This window comes from Notolepis coatsorum (genome assembly GCF_963971535.1).
Source record: "Notolepis coatsorum genome assembly, chromosome: 4".
NCBI lineage: Eukaryota > Metazoa > Chordata > Actinopteri > Aulopiformes > Paralepididae > Notolepis > Notolepis coatsorum.
This window is the reverse complement of record NC_140168.1, coordinates 86,651,771-86,665,309: the sequence shown is the minus strand read 5'-3', so window position 1 is coordinate 86,665,309 and position 13,539 is coordinate 86,651,771. Positions and strand designations below refer to the sequence as shown.

The 13,539-nt window shown below is 45.1% G+C and overlaps 1 protein-coding gene across 4 annotated transcripts in view; it reads right to left on the bottom strand.

Moving 5' to 3' along the window:
- Positions 1-13,539, bottom strand: part of tbc1d5 (TBC1 domain family, member 5) — a 165,753-nt gene that overhangs the window by 52,709 nt on the left and 99,505 nt on the right. For all 4 annotated transcript variants that reach the window (XM_084313094.1, XM_084313096.1, XM_084313097.1 and 1 more), the window contains one exon: positions 5,868-5,956. In XM_084313094.1, coding sequence (XP_084169220.1) covers positions 5,868-5,956 — 89 coding nt within the window. The remainder of the gene's footprint in view (positions 1-5,867; positions 5,957-13,539) is intronic.

Sequence of the window (13,539 nt, the reverse complement as noted above, 5' to 3'; positions counted from 1 at the left end):
AGTACATGTGCATAAATGTCCCCTCGTCCCCATTTGTACATAAGGAGCATTTGGAGTCTTGTATAAGACCAATTTTTTTCAGTCTTATAGGAGTCAAGTATGTCCTGTGAATATAGTTAAGATTGATTTGTTGATGGTCCGGGTTCCTTGATGTGAGTCGAACATTTGCCCAGGCTTCTTGCCAATCAAAATCACTTTCCAGGTCTGGTATATCCCTCCTCCAGACGGAGTCTAGGTGGAGGGTTTCATACGAGGACGTTAGTAATTGATGGTAAAAATCTGAAACAAAACCTCTCGATGTCTCTCTTTCATAGAAGAATTTGTGGTATCTGTGGTGTTCAATTGGTTTCTTTAATGGAACACCTTGAGTCTTCAAACATAACAATAACTGTATGTAAAAAAGATGTGTGGACTTGGTGAGATTACATTTTTTGCGTATTTCTTCATAACTACAAAAACCCTGTTTGTTAAAAACATCCCCTAATGAGTGTATGCCTTGCTTTTCCCATATAGGGAATCTTATAGGTCGTTTTCCAATCAAGAGTGCATTGTTATTGAATAAGGGAGTATGATTGTGCCATTTATGTGGGTTAGGATATCTTTTTGTGTTTCACGCCATATTCGGATCGCATGAGTAATTATGGGGCCAAATTTCCGTTCGCAATGCTTAATTGATAGTTTAGTGTATGCTATGTCCTTCAGTCTATGTGGGGCTACTATGTTTTCTTCTAATTTTCTCCAGGATACTAATGCTTGGGGATCAAACCATGTTGTCAATGGTCTTAAAGTGTACGCCTTAAAATAGTGGAAAAAATCTGGAAATGCCATGCCATCGTCTGCTTTATTTCTCTGTGCGCTGGATCTTTTTATACGTGGTGGTTTGTTATTCCAAATAAATTTGTATGTGGAGGAGTGTAATTTTTTCCAGTAACCCTCTGGAGGGGGTAACGGTAGCATTGAGCTGAAGAAGTTGATTCTAGGTAGTACGTCCATCTTAACTATTGATATCCGTGCCTGTACTGAGTTTTTAAGTTTTGCCCACCTATCAAGGTCGTCTTTGATTTTGTTTTGGATTTTTGTGTAATTGTGCTTCACCGTTTGTCTTATGGTGGGGAATATTTCCACTCCCAAACATCTAAAGTGTTTTACCATAGGTATCTCTCCTGGGAGGGTTATATCTTTTTTTGCAGGGGCATTAAGTGGAAGGAAAGCCGACTTCGGCCAATTTATCTTGAATCCCGATAAATCTCCAAAGTTCTCAATCAACTTGAGCAGATGAGGCAGTGTGGTGTTGGGGTTTTGCATGAACAGTATTACGTCGTCCGCATATAAACAAATTTTATGTTGTGTGCCCTTGATTACGATTGGTTCTATGGATTGGGATCGTCTTATATATTGTGCTAAAGGCTCTAATGATAGATCGAATAGTCCGGGACTAAGAGGGCAACCCTATCTAGCAGAGCGTGATACCGGAAAGATTCCGGAGGTGATTATACCTGTTGTAATCATGGCCGATGGGTCTTTGTATACTACTTTAATCATATCAATGAAACCTTTACCTAACCCCATCTTCTCTAATACTGCCCATAGATACGACCATTCCAGCCAGTCAAAAGCTTTCATTGCATCCAGGGACAGCATCGCCTTAGGTATGGTGTCGTCCTTGTCGGCATCTAGTACGTGCAGTAATCGTCTTATGTTATCAGTGATCAGGCGGCCTCTTATGAAGCCAGTTTGGTCCGGATGAACTAAAGACGTCATATGCTTTTGTAATCTGATGGCTAATACCTTAGAGTACAGTTTGATATCGGTTCCGAGGAGGCTTAAGGGTCTGTAACTACCGCACTCGGTGGGGTCTTTGTCTTTTTTGAGAAGGACTGTTATGAGTGCAATATTGTCGTTCTTATGGAAGTTCCCCTCCTTGACTGAGTATAAGATCATATTTAGTAATAAGGGTCCAATTATGTCCCAACAAGAGAGGTACATTTCTGGTGGGATACAGTCTCTTCCAGGAGCCTTACCACTTTGCATTTCGGATATGGCCTTCTTGAGTTCCTCTAGTGTGATCGGTGTTTCTAACTGTTTAGCGTCATCTTCTGAAAGTTTAGGGAGAATAATTTGATTAAGATATGTGTCCATTTTGTTTTGATCGAAGGTCGTTTCTGATTTATATAAGTTGGAGTAGAATTCTTTGAATGTCACGTTTATTTTTTCAGGGTCTGTAACAAGTACTTGTGCTCTAATGGTAGTTATATCTGCACATTTTGCATTAATTCTTAATCGCATGGCTAATAGGTGACTAGGTTTAGAACCTTGGGAGTACTGCTGTTGTCTTGTGCTACGTATTTGTATTTCCGATTGTTGTCTGTATATGGCATTGATCTCTTTTTTTAGTACATTAACTTGATTTTCTAGTCGAGTTGAGTTGTTGTATTGTAAAGAATTAAATAACGTTGCGTAAAGCGTTTCCAGTTCAGCCAGTTTTGTGCATCGATTCTTGCGCATTTTGGAGGAAAAGCTATCAGTGAAATCCTTGATCGTTCCCTTTACCGACATCCATATTATTCTGGGGTCCTGCACCGAGTTTGCATTCTCCCGTAGGAATACTGTAAGAGCTTCTTTGAATGAATGAATGAATGAATGAATGAATGAATGAATTAATTTTTATTCACACACACACACGATACATTTTACATGCGAGTATCCTCATGTGATAACATGTCGCAAATTGTGTGCATGTGCCAGGTCTCCCAAGAAGCTATTTAAAGCTTTTGGAGGGAGCCTGAACACAGATACAAACAGAATATGAACAAACAAAACAATAACAAAATAAACAAAACAAACAAACAAAAACAAAACAAAAAACTACAACGTGGGTAGGTTTACACACCTACCTACTAACTGACATATAACAGAGATACATAATACAGACAATTTTATTCCTAAGTTATAATTTTAATTAGAGATATGATTTTAGCAGTTCCTCTTTCAATGATTTTTTAAAGGTTTTAAAGGTATTAGTCATTTTTAGATTTTCATCAAGCTTGTTCCAGATCTGTGGACCCCTGCATGCTATGCTTAGGCTAGCACAATTTAGCCTTCTCCTCTTGCCAGATATAAGATGCTTGTTTCTTGTGTTGTGGATGTGCAGTGGTTGGCAGACTGGGATAAGCTCAGACAGTCTGTGATTCATGTTGTTGGCAACTTGATACATAATTGATGCGTTTTGATGAATGTTAAATTCAGCGAGCCTCAGGAGACCAAAGCGATGGAAAAGAGGCTTTGAGGGCGCTCGATACCCGGACCATGACAGCACTCGTAGTACCCTCTTTTGTAGGCTTTCTAGTTTTTTGAGATGGCTGGGGTATGTGTTGCACCATATGACGTTACAGTAATTAATGAGGGGTTCAAACAGGGTTTTGTATAAAGTGAGAAGGGCAGGCAAGGGAAGAAAATGACGTATTTTGCAGAATAAGCCAACATATTTGGACAGTTTTGTTTGTAGGTATTTTATGTGGCATTTGAAGTTGAGTGACTCATCGATGATGACCCCCAGGAATTTTGTGGACGCCACTCTTGACAGCTCCTTTTCATTTATTTTTATGCACATGTGATGTGTGTGCATCCGATTTGAGTGGAAGATTGAGTTGTGTAATGAATTCCTTGTTATTAAGCAGCATCGAGTTAAATCGCCATCTTGGGGCTCGGGAAGATAGTATACAAAATGTTCCTTTTAGGAGTAAATAACAGTGATCCGATAGTGCATTGGGTATCATTTCCACTTCATAGTTATCAAATAGTCTCGGGGATGCAAAGACATAATCTATTCTGGATAATGTGTTATGTCTCGCAGATCGACAAGAGTACTTTCGGGTCGTGGGGTTAAGTGATCGCCATAAGTCATTTACACCTGTAATCTTCGACCAATCCTTTAATGCATTAGATGAATTCTTTTGTTCGCTGGAAAAGGCGAGGTAAGATTTGTCCATCCTTGGATTCCAAATGGCATTAAAATCCGCACCTATTATAAATGAGTAATCAGGAAGGTCTAACATTGCTTTGGTTAGTGTAGTGAAGAAACCCACTTTTCTTTGGGGCGTATACCGCTACCAACGCTATTTTCCTGTTCTTGTGTACAATCTTAGCTATAGTTATCCGACCATCTACATCAGACCATACTCCCTTTAATTCAATATTCAACTTCCGTCTAACGACTATGGCTACACCCCGAGTTCTCGTACCAAAAGAAGAGTGACTAATGCTATGATATGTGTTGTCCGCTAACGTATCTATGTCTTTCTCTAGAATGTGCGTTTCGCTTAGCAGAGCCACGTCCACCTGTTCTTTTTTCATCAGTGTGAGCACGCTTTTGCGTTTGTGTTGGTTATTTATTCCCCCAGTGTTCCAGATCATTATATTCAAACTAGCCATAATCTATACATGTTGTTGTGTAGTTGTTGGTAATGCTTCTGGAGTGCGAGGCTACAATAGATATACATCCAACTAGTGAGGTCCCGTTGAGAGCCAAGCTTAAAAACATACATATATACAAATAAAAATCCCCTTTCCCCCCCTCCCACCGAGAGTCGTACAGGATTGTGTCCCATAGACACATCCTACACGTATGACTCCCTCCCTTAGGCCACCGGATTACCCAAATTGAGCTTTGTAATCCTACTCTTCCTTTGCTAATTCAGGTGGATATTTATAGGTTTGCTGGAGGACTGGATGTGGATATGTATAGGACTAGGAGGTTTGATTGATTGATTGATTGAAATGAAAACTTTATTAACAGATTGCAGAATGGGTACAATACAGTACGGCTCAATACTAACGACTGCTAAGAGGATGAAGACCAGGAAAAGACTTTCGTCTTGTTTACATAAGGGTCCTCCATTTTCAATTCATCAAGACATTTATGACATACAAATATACAGTACTGTGTAAGAAAAAGAGATCATAAAAAAATATACATCCGAAGGGGAAAAAACTGTACATTGGAGGGGGTTGGATGGGTGGGGGATTTTTACATTTACCGGGGCCAGTTTCTAATTGCAGCCACCCGTAGGTGTTCTTTGAGGGTGGTTTTGAAGGAGGGTAGGGATTCACATTCCTTTACGACTGTGGGTAGGGTGTTTCACATTGATGTAGCATAATTGCGAAACGTGTTTAGTCCCTTGTTTGAGCCGAATCTGGATTGAACGTGATTTGTGGAGCTCCCTCTGGTGTTGTGGTCATGGTATTCACTGACCTTTAGGAAGTATTTCGACAGGTACATGGGTATCTTTGTGGTGTAGTGTATCTTGTAGACCAGGCCCATTGCAAGTTGCTGTACTCTGTCGTCTACTCTAAGCCATCCTAGTTTGTCAAAATGGGCAGGGGTGAGGTGGGTTCTTGGAGTAAGGTCAAGCAGTAGTCTGACCAGTTTGTTTTGTGATGTTTGTAATCTTGTTTTTAGGGCCTTTGAGGTGCTTTGGTACCATGAGGTGCAAGCATAGTCGTAAAACCCTTGAATGGAGTGCTCCTGTTAGAGTCTTCAAGGTATTCTTATTTACCAGAGAGGAGCTCCTGTACGAAAATCTTGTTAGTTGGTTAACCTTTTTGATTACATTGGATGCCATTTTGTCACAGGAAAGATTTGCCTCTAGGATGGAACCCAGGTAGGTAATTTCATCTTTCCTTGTGAGACTATTGTCACCCACTGTAACAGAGAAGCCGTTGGCCTTGCTGAGTTTGCTATTTGATCCAAAGAGAATGGATTCCATTTTACCCAGGTGTAATGATAGTTGTAATGATAGTTGTAATGTAATGATAGGTGGATATTTATAGGTTTGCTGGGGGCCTGGAGGTGGATGTTCATGTCTAACCTGGGGTTGGCCGTCTCACTGGCGTGCTGGAAGGCCTGGTGGTCACAATGCAGGACAAACACTATGGGAGCCAGCAACTCATGCATACCCTGGAGAGAGAGAGAGAGAGAGGGGAGGGCAGAGAGAGAGAGAGGGGAGGGCAGAGAGAGAGAGAGAGAGAGGGCAGAGAGAGAGTGATTATTGAATTTTAATAAAGTTCCTTTACTAAAAATATATAGAAGTTCATACAAATCAAGGCATACTGTGTATGTATCAAAAGCTTCATGCAAAAACCTGAAAAGATAAGAAAGTAAGGGACAACACTCAGAGAGACAGATAGAGATACAGAGAGAAAGAGAGAGAGAGAGAGAGAGACAGAAAGAGAGAGACAGAAAGAGAGATACATAAAGAGACAGAGAGAGAGAGGAGAGGGAGAGAAGCAATTAGGGGAAAGAATATGGCTCAATATGGCCGGTCTATCTAATAGTGATGTACGATGTGTGTGATGAACAGCGACGGGTGTAATTTAGACGCGTTGAGCCGCCGCCGCTCGTCACTTCCACTTTGCGGCGCGGCTACCGCACCCGCCGCTCCGCTACCCGCTGCCACCTGTTACAGACACTATCAACCATCAGGTCGGAAAAAAGCACCTCGTCCTGTTGTTGCGAGCCCCAGCCGCTTGGCACTGAACGCTGCGCAAGCATAGGAGTTATGGGCGTTTGATGAGTTTACGTAATACTGCGACAGGTTGTAGGTTTATGCATGGAAATAAACTATTAAGATTATAAAAAATAAATAACTGAAATGGAAGGCTGGCTGACTGGCCAAGAAATTTGTTATATATGTGAAAGCCAATAAATTTAACAACCACAATCGATCTCCTATTTTATGGAGCATATCATCAGGAAGAAAGAACTTTGTCCTTGTCTGTGAATTATTTGTTGGGAGTAGTAACAGTAGTATAGCAGTAGTAACAGCAGTATAGCAGTAGTAACAGTAGTATAGCAGTAGTAACAGTAGTATAGCAGTAGTAACAGTATAATAACAGTAGTAACAGTAGAATAGCAGTACTAACAGTAGAATAACAGTACTAACAGTAGAATAGCAGTACTAACAGTAGAATAACAGTACTAACAGTATAATAACAGTACTAACAGTATAATAACTAACAGTATAATAACTAACAGTAGAATAACAGTACTAACAGTAGAATAACAGTACTAACAGTATAATAACAGTACTAACAGTATAATAACAGTACTAACAGTAGAACAACAGTACTAACAGTAGAATGGCAGTACTAACAGTAGCATAACAGTACTAACAGTATAATAACAGTACTAACAGTAGAATAACAGTACTAACAGTAGAATAGCAGTACTAACAGTAGAACAACAGTACCAACAGTAGAATAACAGTACTAACAGTACTAACAGTAGAACAACAGTACTAACAGTAGAACAACAGTACTAACAGTATAATAACAGTACTAATTGTATAATAACAGTACTAACAGTATAATAGCAGTACTAACAGTAGAACAACAGTACTAACAGTAGAATAACAGTACTAACAGTACTCAGTACTAACAGTAGAATAACAGTACTAACAGTAGAATAGCAGTACTAACAGTAGAACAACAGTACTAACAGTAGAACAACAGTACTAACAGTAGAATAACAGTACTAACAGTAGAACATCAGTACTAACAGTAGAATGGCAGTACTAACAGTAGAATAACAATACTAACAGTAGAATAACAGTACTAACAGTAGAATAACAGTACTAACAGTAGAACAACAGTACTAACAGTAGAACATCAGTACTAACAGTAGAATAACAGTACTAACAGTATAATAACAATACTAACAGTAGAATAACAGTACTAACAGTAGAATAGCAGTACTAACAGTAGAACAACAGTACCAACAGTAGAATAACAGTACTAACAGTATAATAACAGTACTAATAGTAGAACAACAGTATAACAGTAGAATAACAGTACTAACAGTAGAACAACAGTACTAACAGTAGAACAACAGTACTAACAGTAGAATAACAGTACTAACAGTATAATAACAGTACTTGTTGTGAAGGGCCAGATTAAACCGAATATATATATTTATTTATATATATATATTTAATTGTATTTGTATATTCTCTAATATTCCCTGATATCCCTTGTATATTCCTTGTACAATATGCATTGAATATCCATTCTAGCCTACTGAACATCCCATAATAGTCTCCATTCTACTATTGGTCGAGACCTTGGTGCCAGGCTGCCATACCCCTCAGACCCAGTTCAAACGTACCGCTCGACATGTACGAACAAGTCCTAGTTCCGCGTAGGAATTTGGCTACCGCACCACTAATGGGACTATTTGTTCATAGTGCGTATATATACTGCGCTACTAAAGTAGGACTTTCTTTTTCAGTCCAGTTTCTTACCCTCCAATAGAGTCACAGACGTAAAGCCTCCCCGCGATGCCACGTGTGGGAGTAAGGCCAAGTTCGCCTACCATCGGTATTGAGACATCGTGTATATTAATATTTGAATAGTCATATTTGGCACTATATCGTCGAGTTGGACGTAGTCTATTAAGCTAATAATAGTCTGTTAATATATAGTGCTTCGTGCGGTGAGAATACTACCGTAGTCAGTACCCCATCGTTTCGGGCAGAGAACTGACTGCTTACCCAGGGTGGTTGACCCTATGTGAAGCTGCACCCGAGGAGCCCCAGAGCCGACGAGCGAGTGGACCTGTATACCGGATTATTCTACCGACGACAGCCCGCCTTCCCAGGCACGGATTATGCTTTGGATACTTTGATTATTCTATGGATAAAGACCCCCGACACTACCGTGTGTTGGAACCCCCCCCCCTGGAGAGGACGCGAGGTGAGGAGACGCTCTGCAAGACGAGGTCTCTCCACATCTCTCCCCCGTGGACCGGAGAGAGCCGGCCCACAAAGAGTCCACCTGCTTTCATCTGTGGTCCAAGGATCGCCGGCGCATTGAACGGCACTACAGTGTGTTCTCCTGGGATACCCTTGGCCGGACGAGGCAGCTGGATTCTACCCCCCCCCCCCTCCTACTCCTGTCGGCTTACAAGCGACCGGATTAACCCCCTCTAGTGTATCCAGCCTATAATCATTAAAGTATCATTGCTGTTATTCCTTAACTATTCCAGGTCGTATATTTACCACCTGCGCCTTCAGAGATTGGACATTATCTATTGATATACCGACGAATACTCCTTGCCATAAAAGTGCATACTATTTCAATTCATAAATGTAATTAAGTGATTAAGTGTTTATTCTACACACCATCGCTGTGTAGGAAAATAAAGACCTATTTCTAATTCGTACATTTGTGTTGGATCCGTTTCATCTACGTGACAGTGTTCATCATAATATATTTATGCCGTGTACTGGGTGGCCGAATATTAAGTACAAAGGTAGTGGTAGTAAGTATCATATCTAGTAATACAGTCAGGGAATTGTACCCCTCAGTTACAATTGGTCCTTCGAGCCGGAGGGTAATCAGTGTAATATTAATATAGTGTTATTAATATTGAAATGGCCTATTATGAACACTCCACGAAACGATCCTCCTAACCAACGCCCGCAGCGCGAACGACGGCTCCCTCAGTACTTAGAGGCTTACGCTGTCAGTCAACAACCTAGTCTTCCCTCAGTACTTAGAGGCTTACGCTGTCAGTCAACAACCTAGTCTTCTACTAACAGTAAACGCGGTAAAACTAGAAAGTAAAAGTATGTCTAACCCCAACGCCCAGACTACCCCGACCATAGAGGCCCCTACGGGCTCTAATGTAACTGACCAAGTTCACGGTGGGGACCAGTGGGAACCAGACATGACTTCACACCCCGCCAGTACTGAAGAAGTAGTCCCCGATGAGTCCCGGGAGGAATACAACGCTACCGAGAGAGAACTCGGCACGGAAGAAGACGGGGAGAGCACCGTGGAGATAGAGCTCCAAGGCTCCGCAAGGAGTACCCCGAGGGAAGGCTCCCCTATACAACCGCCTTCTCCCAGCGAGGCAGAGAGGACCCTACAGCAGGCCTTCCTCATCAGCCTGAACGCCGCTGCTGAACGCGACCGACTGCAGATCCAGCAGCGAAGCGAACACGAGCAGATACGTCTAGAAATAAGACGCATTCAGATGGAAGAGAATGTGGCCCGAGAACGAGCCGGTGCTCAACGGGACGCAGCGCGCGACAGACAGCAGTCGCAACTAATAGAACAGCTGATCAGACGGACAACACCCTCTCCCTCCGCCAGAGGCTCCAGGAACTCGTCTAGACACACCTCCAGGGCGGCATCCCCTAGCCGAGTAAACAACCCTGAACTTGACCAACAGACGAGGTCTATACCCCCCACAGACCACCTCCCCCCACCGGTCCAAGCGAGACCTAGCAACCGGGAAGGAGCAGCATATCCTGTGGAGAGGCTAAACCAGAGACTACAAGCACTGGATGACCTAACTGAAGACGAAGAGGAAGAGGAGGAGAACCGCGCCCGAAGACAGCACAGTACTCTACCGGACCAGGAGGTCCGGTACAGCCCAGGCTATACTCCCGCGGAGCTGCGCTACAGACCCCCGACTCTATACACGGGTGAGCACGACGCACGACCCGCACCGAGGAACAGCACCTGGACAAGCGGGCCATGGTACACTGCCGGTACCAGCCCATACCAAGAAGCGGGAGGAGACTCGCCTAGGAGGCCTCTCCCCCAGCGCTCGCCGATGTATCCACAGTCAGCGTCATACATTGGCACGCCTATGGTGCCCGACTTCACCCAAGAGAACCGGGCCCAGTATACAGAACTCCGCATGTGTCTGGAGACCATGTTGGTGGATGTATTGGATGAACGCCACAAATACGCCATCCTACTGCAGCACTTAAAGGTGCCCCGCGCACATAATATAGTGCTCGCCTACGCGACTTCCACCACCCCATACACAGCAGCGCTGGTAGCATTGGACCAGAGGTATGGGCGCATATGGGATTACGTGATCCAGGAGATCCGACACATCGACCGCTTACCCCCAGCAATAGACAATCGAGCACTGGACGACCTGTCCATCAGAGTGCAGTCCCTGGTAGGGATGTTGGGAGCGCAAAGAGAGAAGGGGAAGTATGAACTTTACGCCAACTCAAATGTGGAAAGGATCCTGGAGAAGCTGCCGCCCGCTCGTCAGGAGCGCTTTAGGCGGCAGAGGGACCACAGAGACCCGAATGGCCCCGAACCGAACCTCCTCGATCTAGCAGACTTCCTGGCGAGAGAAGTCAGCAGCCTACGGCTAGATACATTCGGACGGAGCACCCCTGGCTCCAGAGAAGGAACCAGACGACTAAATGATGGAAGAAGATCGGTGACTGTGATGCACCAATCGGAGTCAGTACCGAGCAGCAGGAGCCACAGTACCCCCTCCAGAACGGAGAAGTGGAAGATAGTGTGCCCCTACTGTGAGAAAGAACACTGGCTAGTGCAATGTGACTCCTTCCCCAAGCTGAACGCGGAGGAAGCAGGTCAATGGATAAAGTCCAACAAGCGCTGTTTTCGCTGTGCGCGCTCACACATGGCAGCCGAATGCCGCTTAAAGAAAAGGTGCACCAAGTGCGATGGAGCCCATCTGGACATACTTCACGACAGTAACAGACGGCGCCCTTCACCTGCACCATCCAGCCGCAAAGCGAGCGTCATGTACATCGATCCCGCCAGCAGCAGTGGAGCCCGAGTACTCCTAAAAGTAGTGTGTGTGACACTAAGCTACCAGAATAAAGTCCTGGACACTTACGCCGTCCTCGATGACGGGTCAGAGAAGACCCTGCTGCTCGCCTCCGCTGCGGCCCAGCTAGGGCTGCGGGGAAGCGAAACCCAAATGACAATTCGGACAATAAGACGAGATTTGAAGACGATAAAGGGCGAGAATGTCTCATTCTCTATCGCAGCAAGCGGCCAGCCGGAGCGACGGTACCAGATTGCAGACGCTTTCACCAGCCAAGAAATAGGACTGTCGCGGTACACATACCCCGTCGCCAAGCTGATGGAGAAATATGCACATCTGCGCAAGTTACCGATCCCGCTCATAGACAATGCTATGCCGACCCTGTTGATAGGCTCCGACCATGCAGACCTCATTGTCCCGATAGACCGGGTTCATACCGGACCCCGAGGCTGTCCTGCAGCAGTCGAGACCCGTTTGGGATGGACTCTCCAAGGCCCGCTCGCCAAATCTCTCAACCGAAGTACAGCCACTAGATGTCTCCACTCCCGAGTCACAGAGGGAGAAACCGCACTCCTGCAACACGTAGAGCGGCTATGGAGCTTGGAACAAATGCCCTTTAAGAATGGAAAGAAAGACATTCGCTCTAAAGATGACATTTACGCCATTCACCTCCTCGAGACAGGGACCAAGAGAGTCCCGGTCAACGGCGTGTTGAGATACGCCACGCCACTCCTGCGGCGAGAAGGAATGCCTACTTTCCACGCCAAGACAGACGCCATAGAACGGTACCTGCTGAACACGGAGCGGCGCTTAGCCAAGAACCCCGCCCAAGAGAGTGTATACCGCGCTGAGATTGAGAAGCTCATCACAGCGGGACACGTCACAAAGATGGACATTAAAGAGGCTGACCAGACCACTGAATCGTGGTACGTGCCCCACCACAAGGTCCATCACAACGGTAAAGACCGCATAGTATTTAACTGCAGCTACCAGATCGGATCCCAAAATCTGAATAAAGAGTTACTGCCCGGTCCCACACTCGGCCCCTCCCTACTCGGCGTTCTACTCCGCTTCCGCCAGGAAAAGGTGGCCATCAGCGGGGACATTAAAAGAATGTTCCTGCAGGTGAGATTAGTAGAGGCGGACAAGCCCCTGTTACGGTTCCTATGGAGAGAGAAGCCAGGAGATGAGCACCCAGCCATCTACCAATGGGAAGTCCTCCCCTTCGGAACGACGTGCAGCCCCTGCTGGGCGACATTTGCACTACAGAAACATGTAGCAGAGGACCCAGCAGCGGACGAAGAGGTCCGACACAGCGTAAAGAACAGCTTCTACGTAGACAACTGTCTACAAAGCCTTTCAACCCAGGAAGAAGCCGAGGCTCTCCTGATTAAACTCCGCGCCTCATTGATCAAAGGCGGCTTTGATCTCAGGCAGTGGGCCAGCAGCGATCCGCAAGTACTGCGCAGCCTCTCCTCCGAGGACAAGGCAGCCAGCAGCGAGACCTGGATGGCTACAATCCCGGGAGAAGCCCAGGAGATGACCCTGGGATTGGTGTGGCGAATCAAAACAGATTCGCTTCACTACAGACACAAGCCCCTGACTACGGAGCAGGGAAGGCCGGCGGCGGCGCCGACCACCAGACGGAGTGTGTACACAACACTCGCCCGACAATATGACCCGCTAGGATGTATTCTACCGTACACCACCAGGGCAAAAATGATTGTACGAGCATTGTGGGACAAGGACCAGGGCTGGGACGACCCCATTCCCGCACACCTTGCATCCACCTGGAGAGAGTGGGAGATGGAGCTCCACTCACTCCCAGGCTTTAATATGCGCCGAAGCTACTTCCCACCCACGGTGAGGCCAGAGACATGTAAAATGGACTTGCACGTCTTCAGTGACGCCTCAGAGGTCGCATACGGATCAGT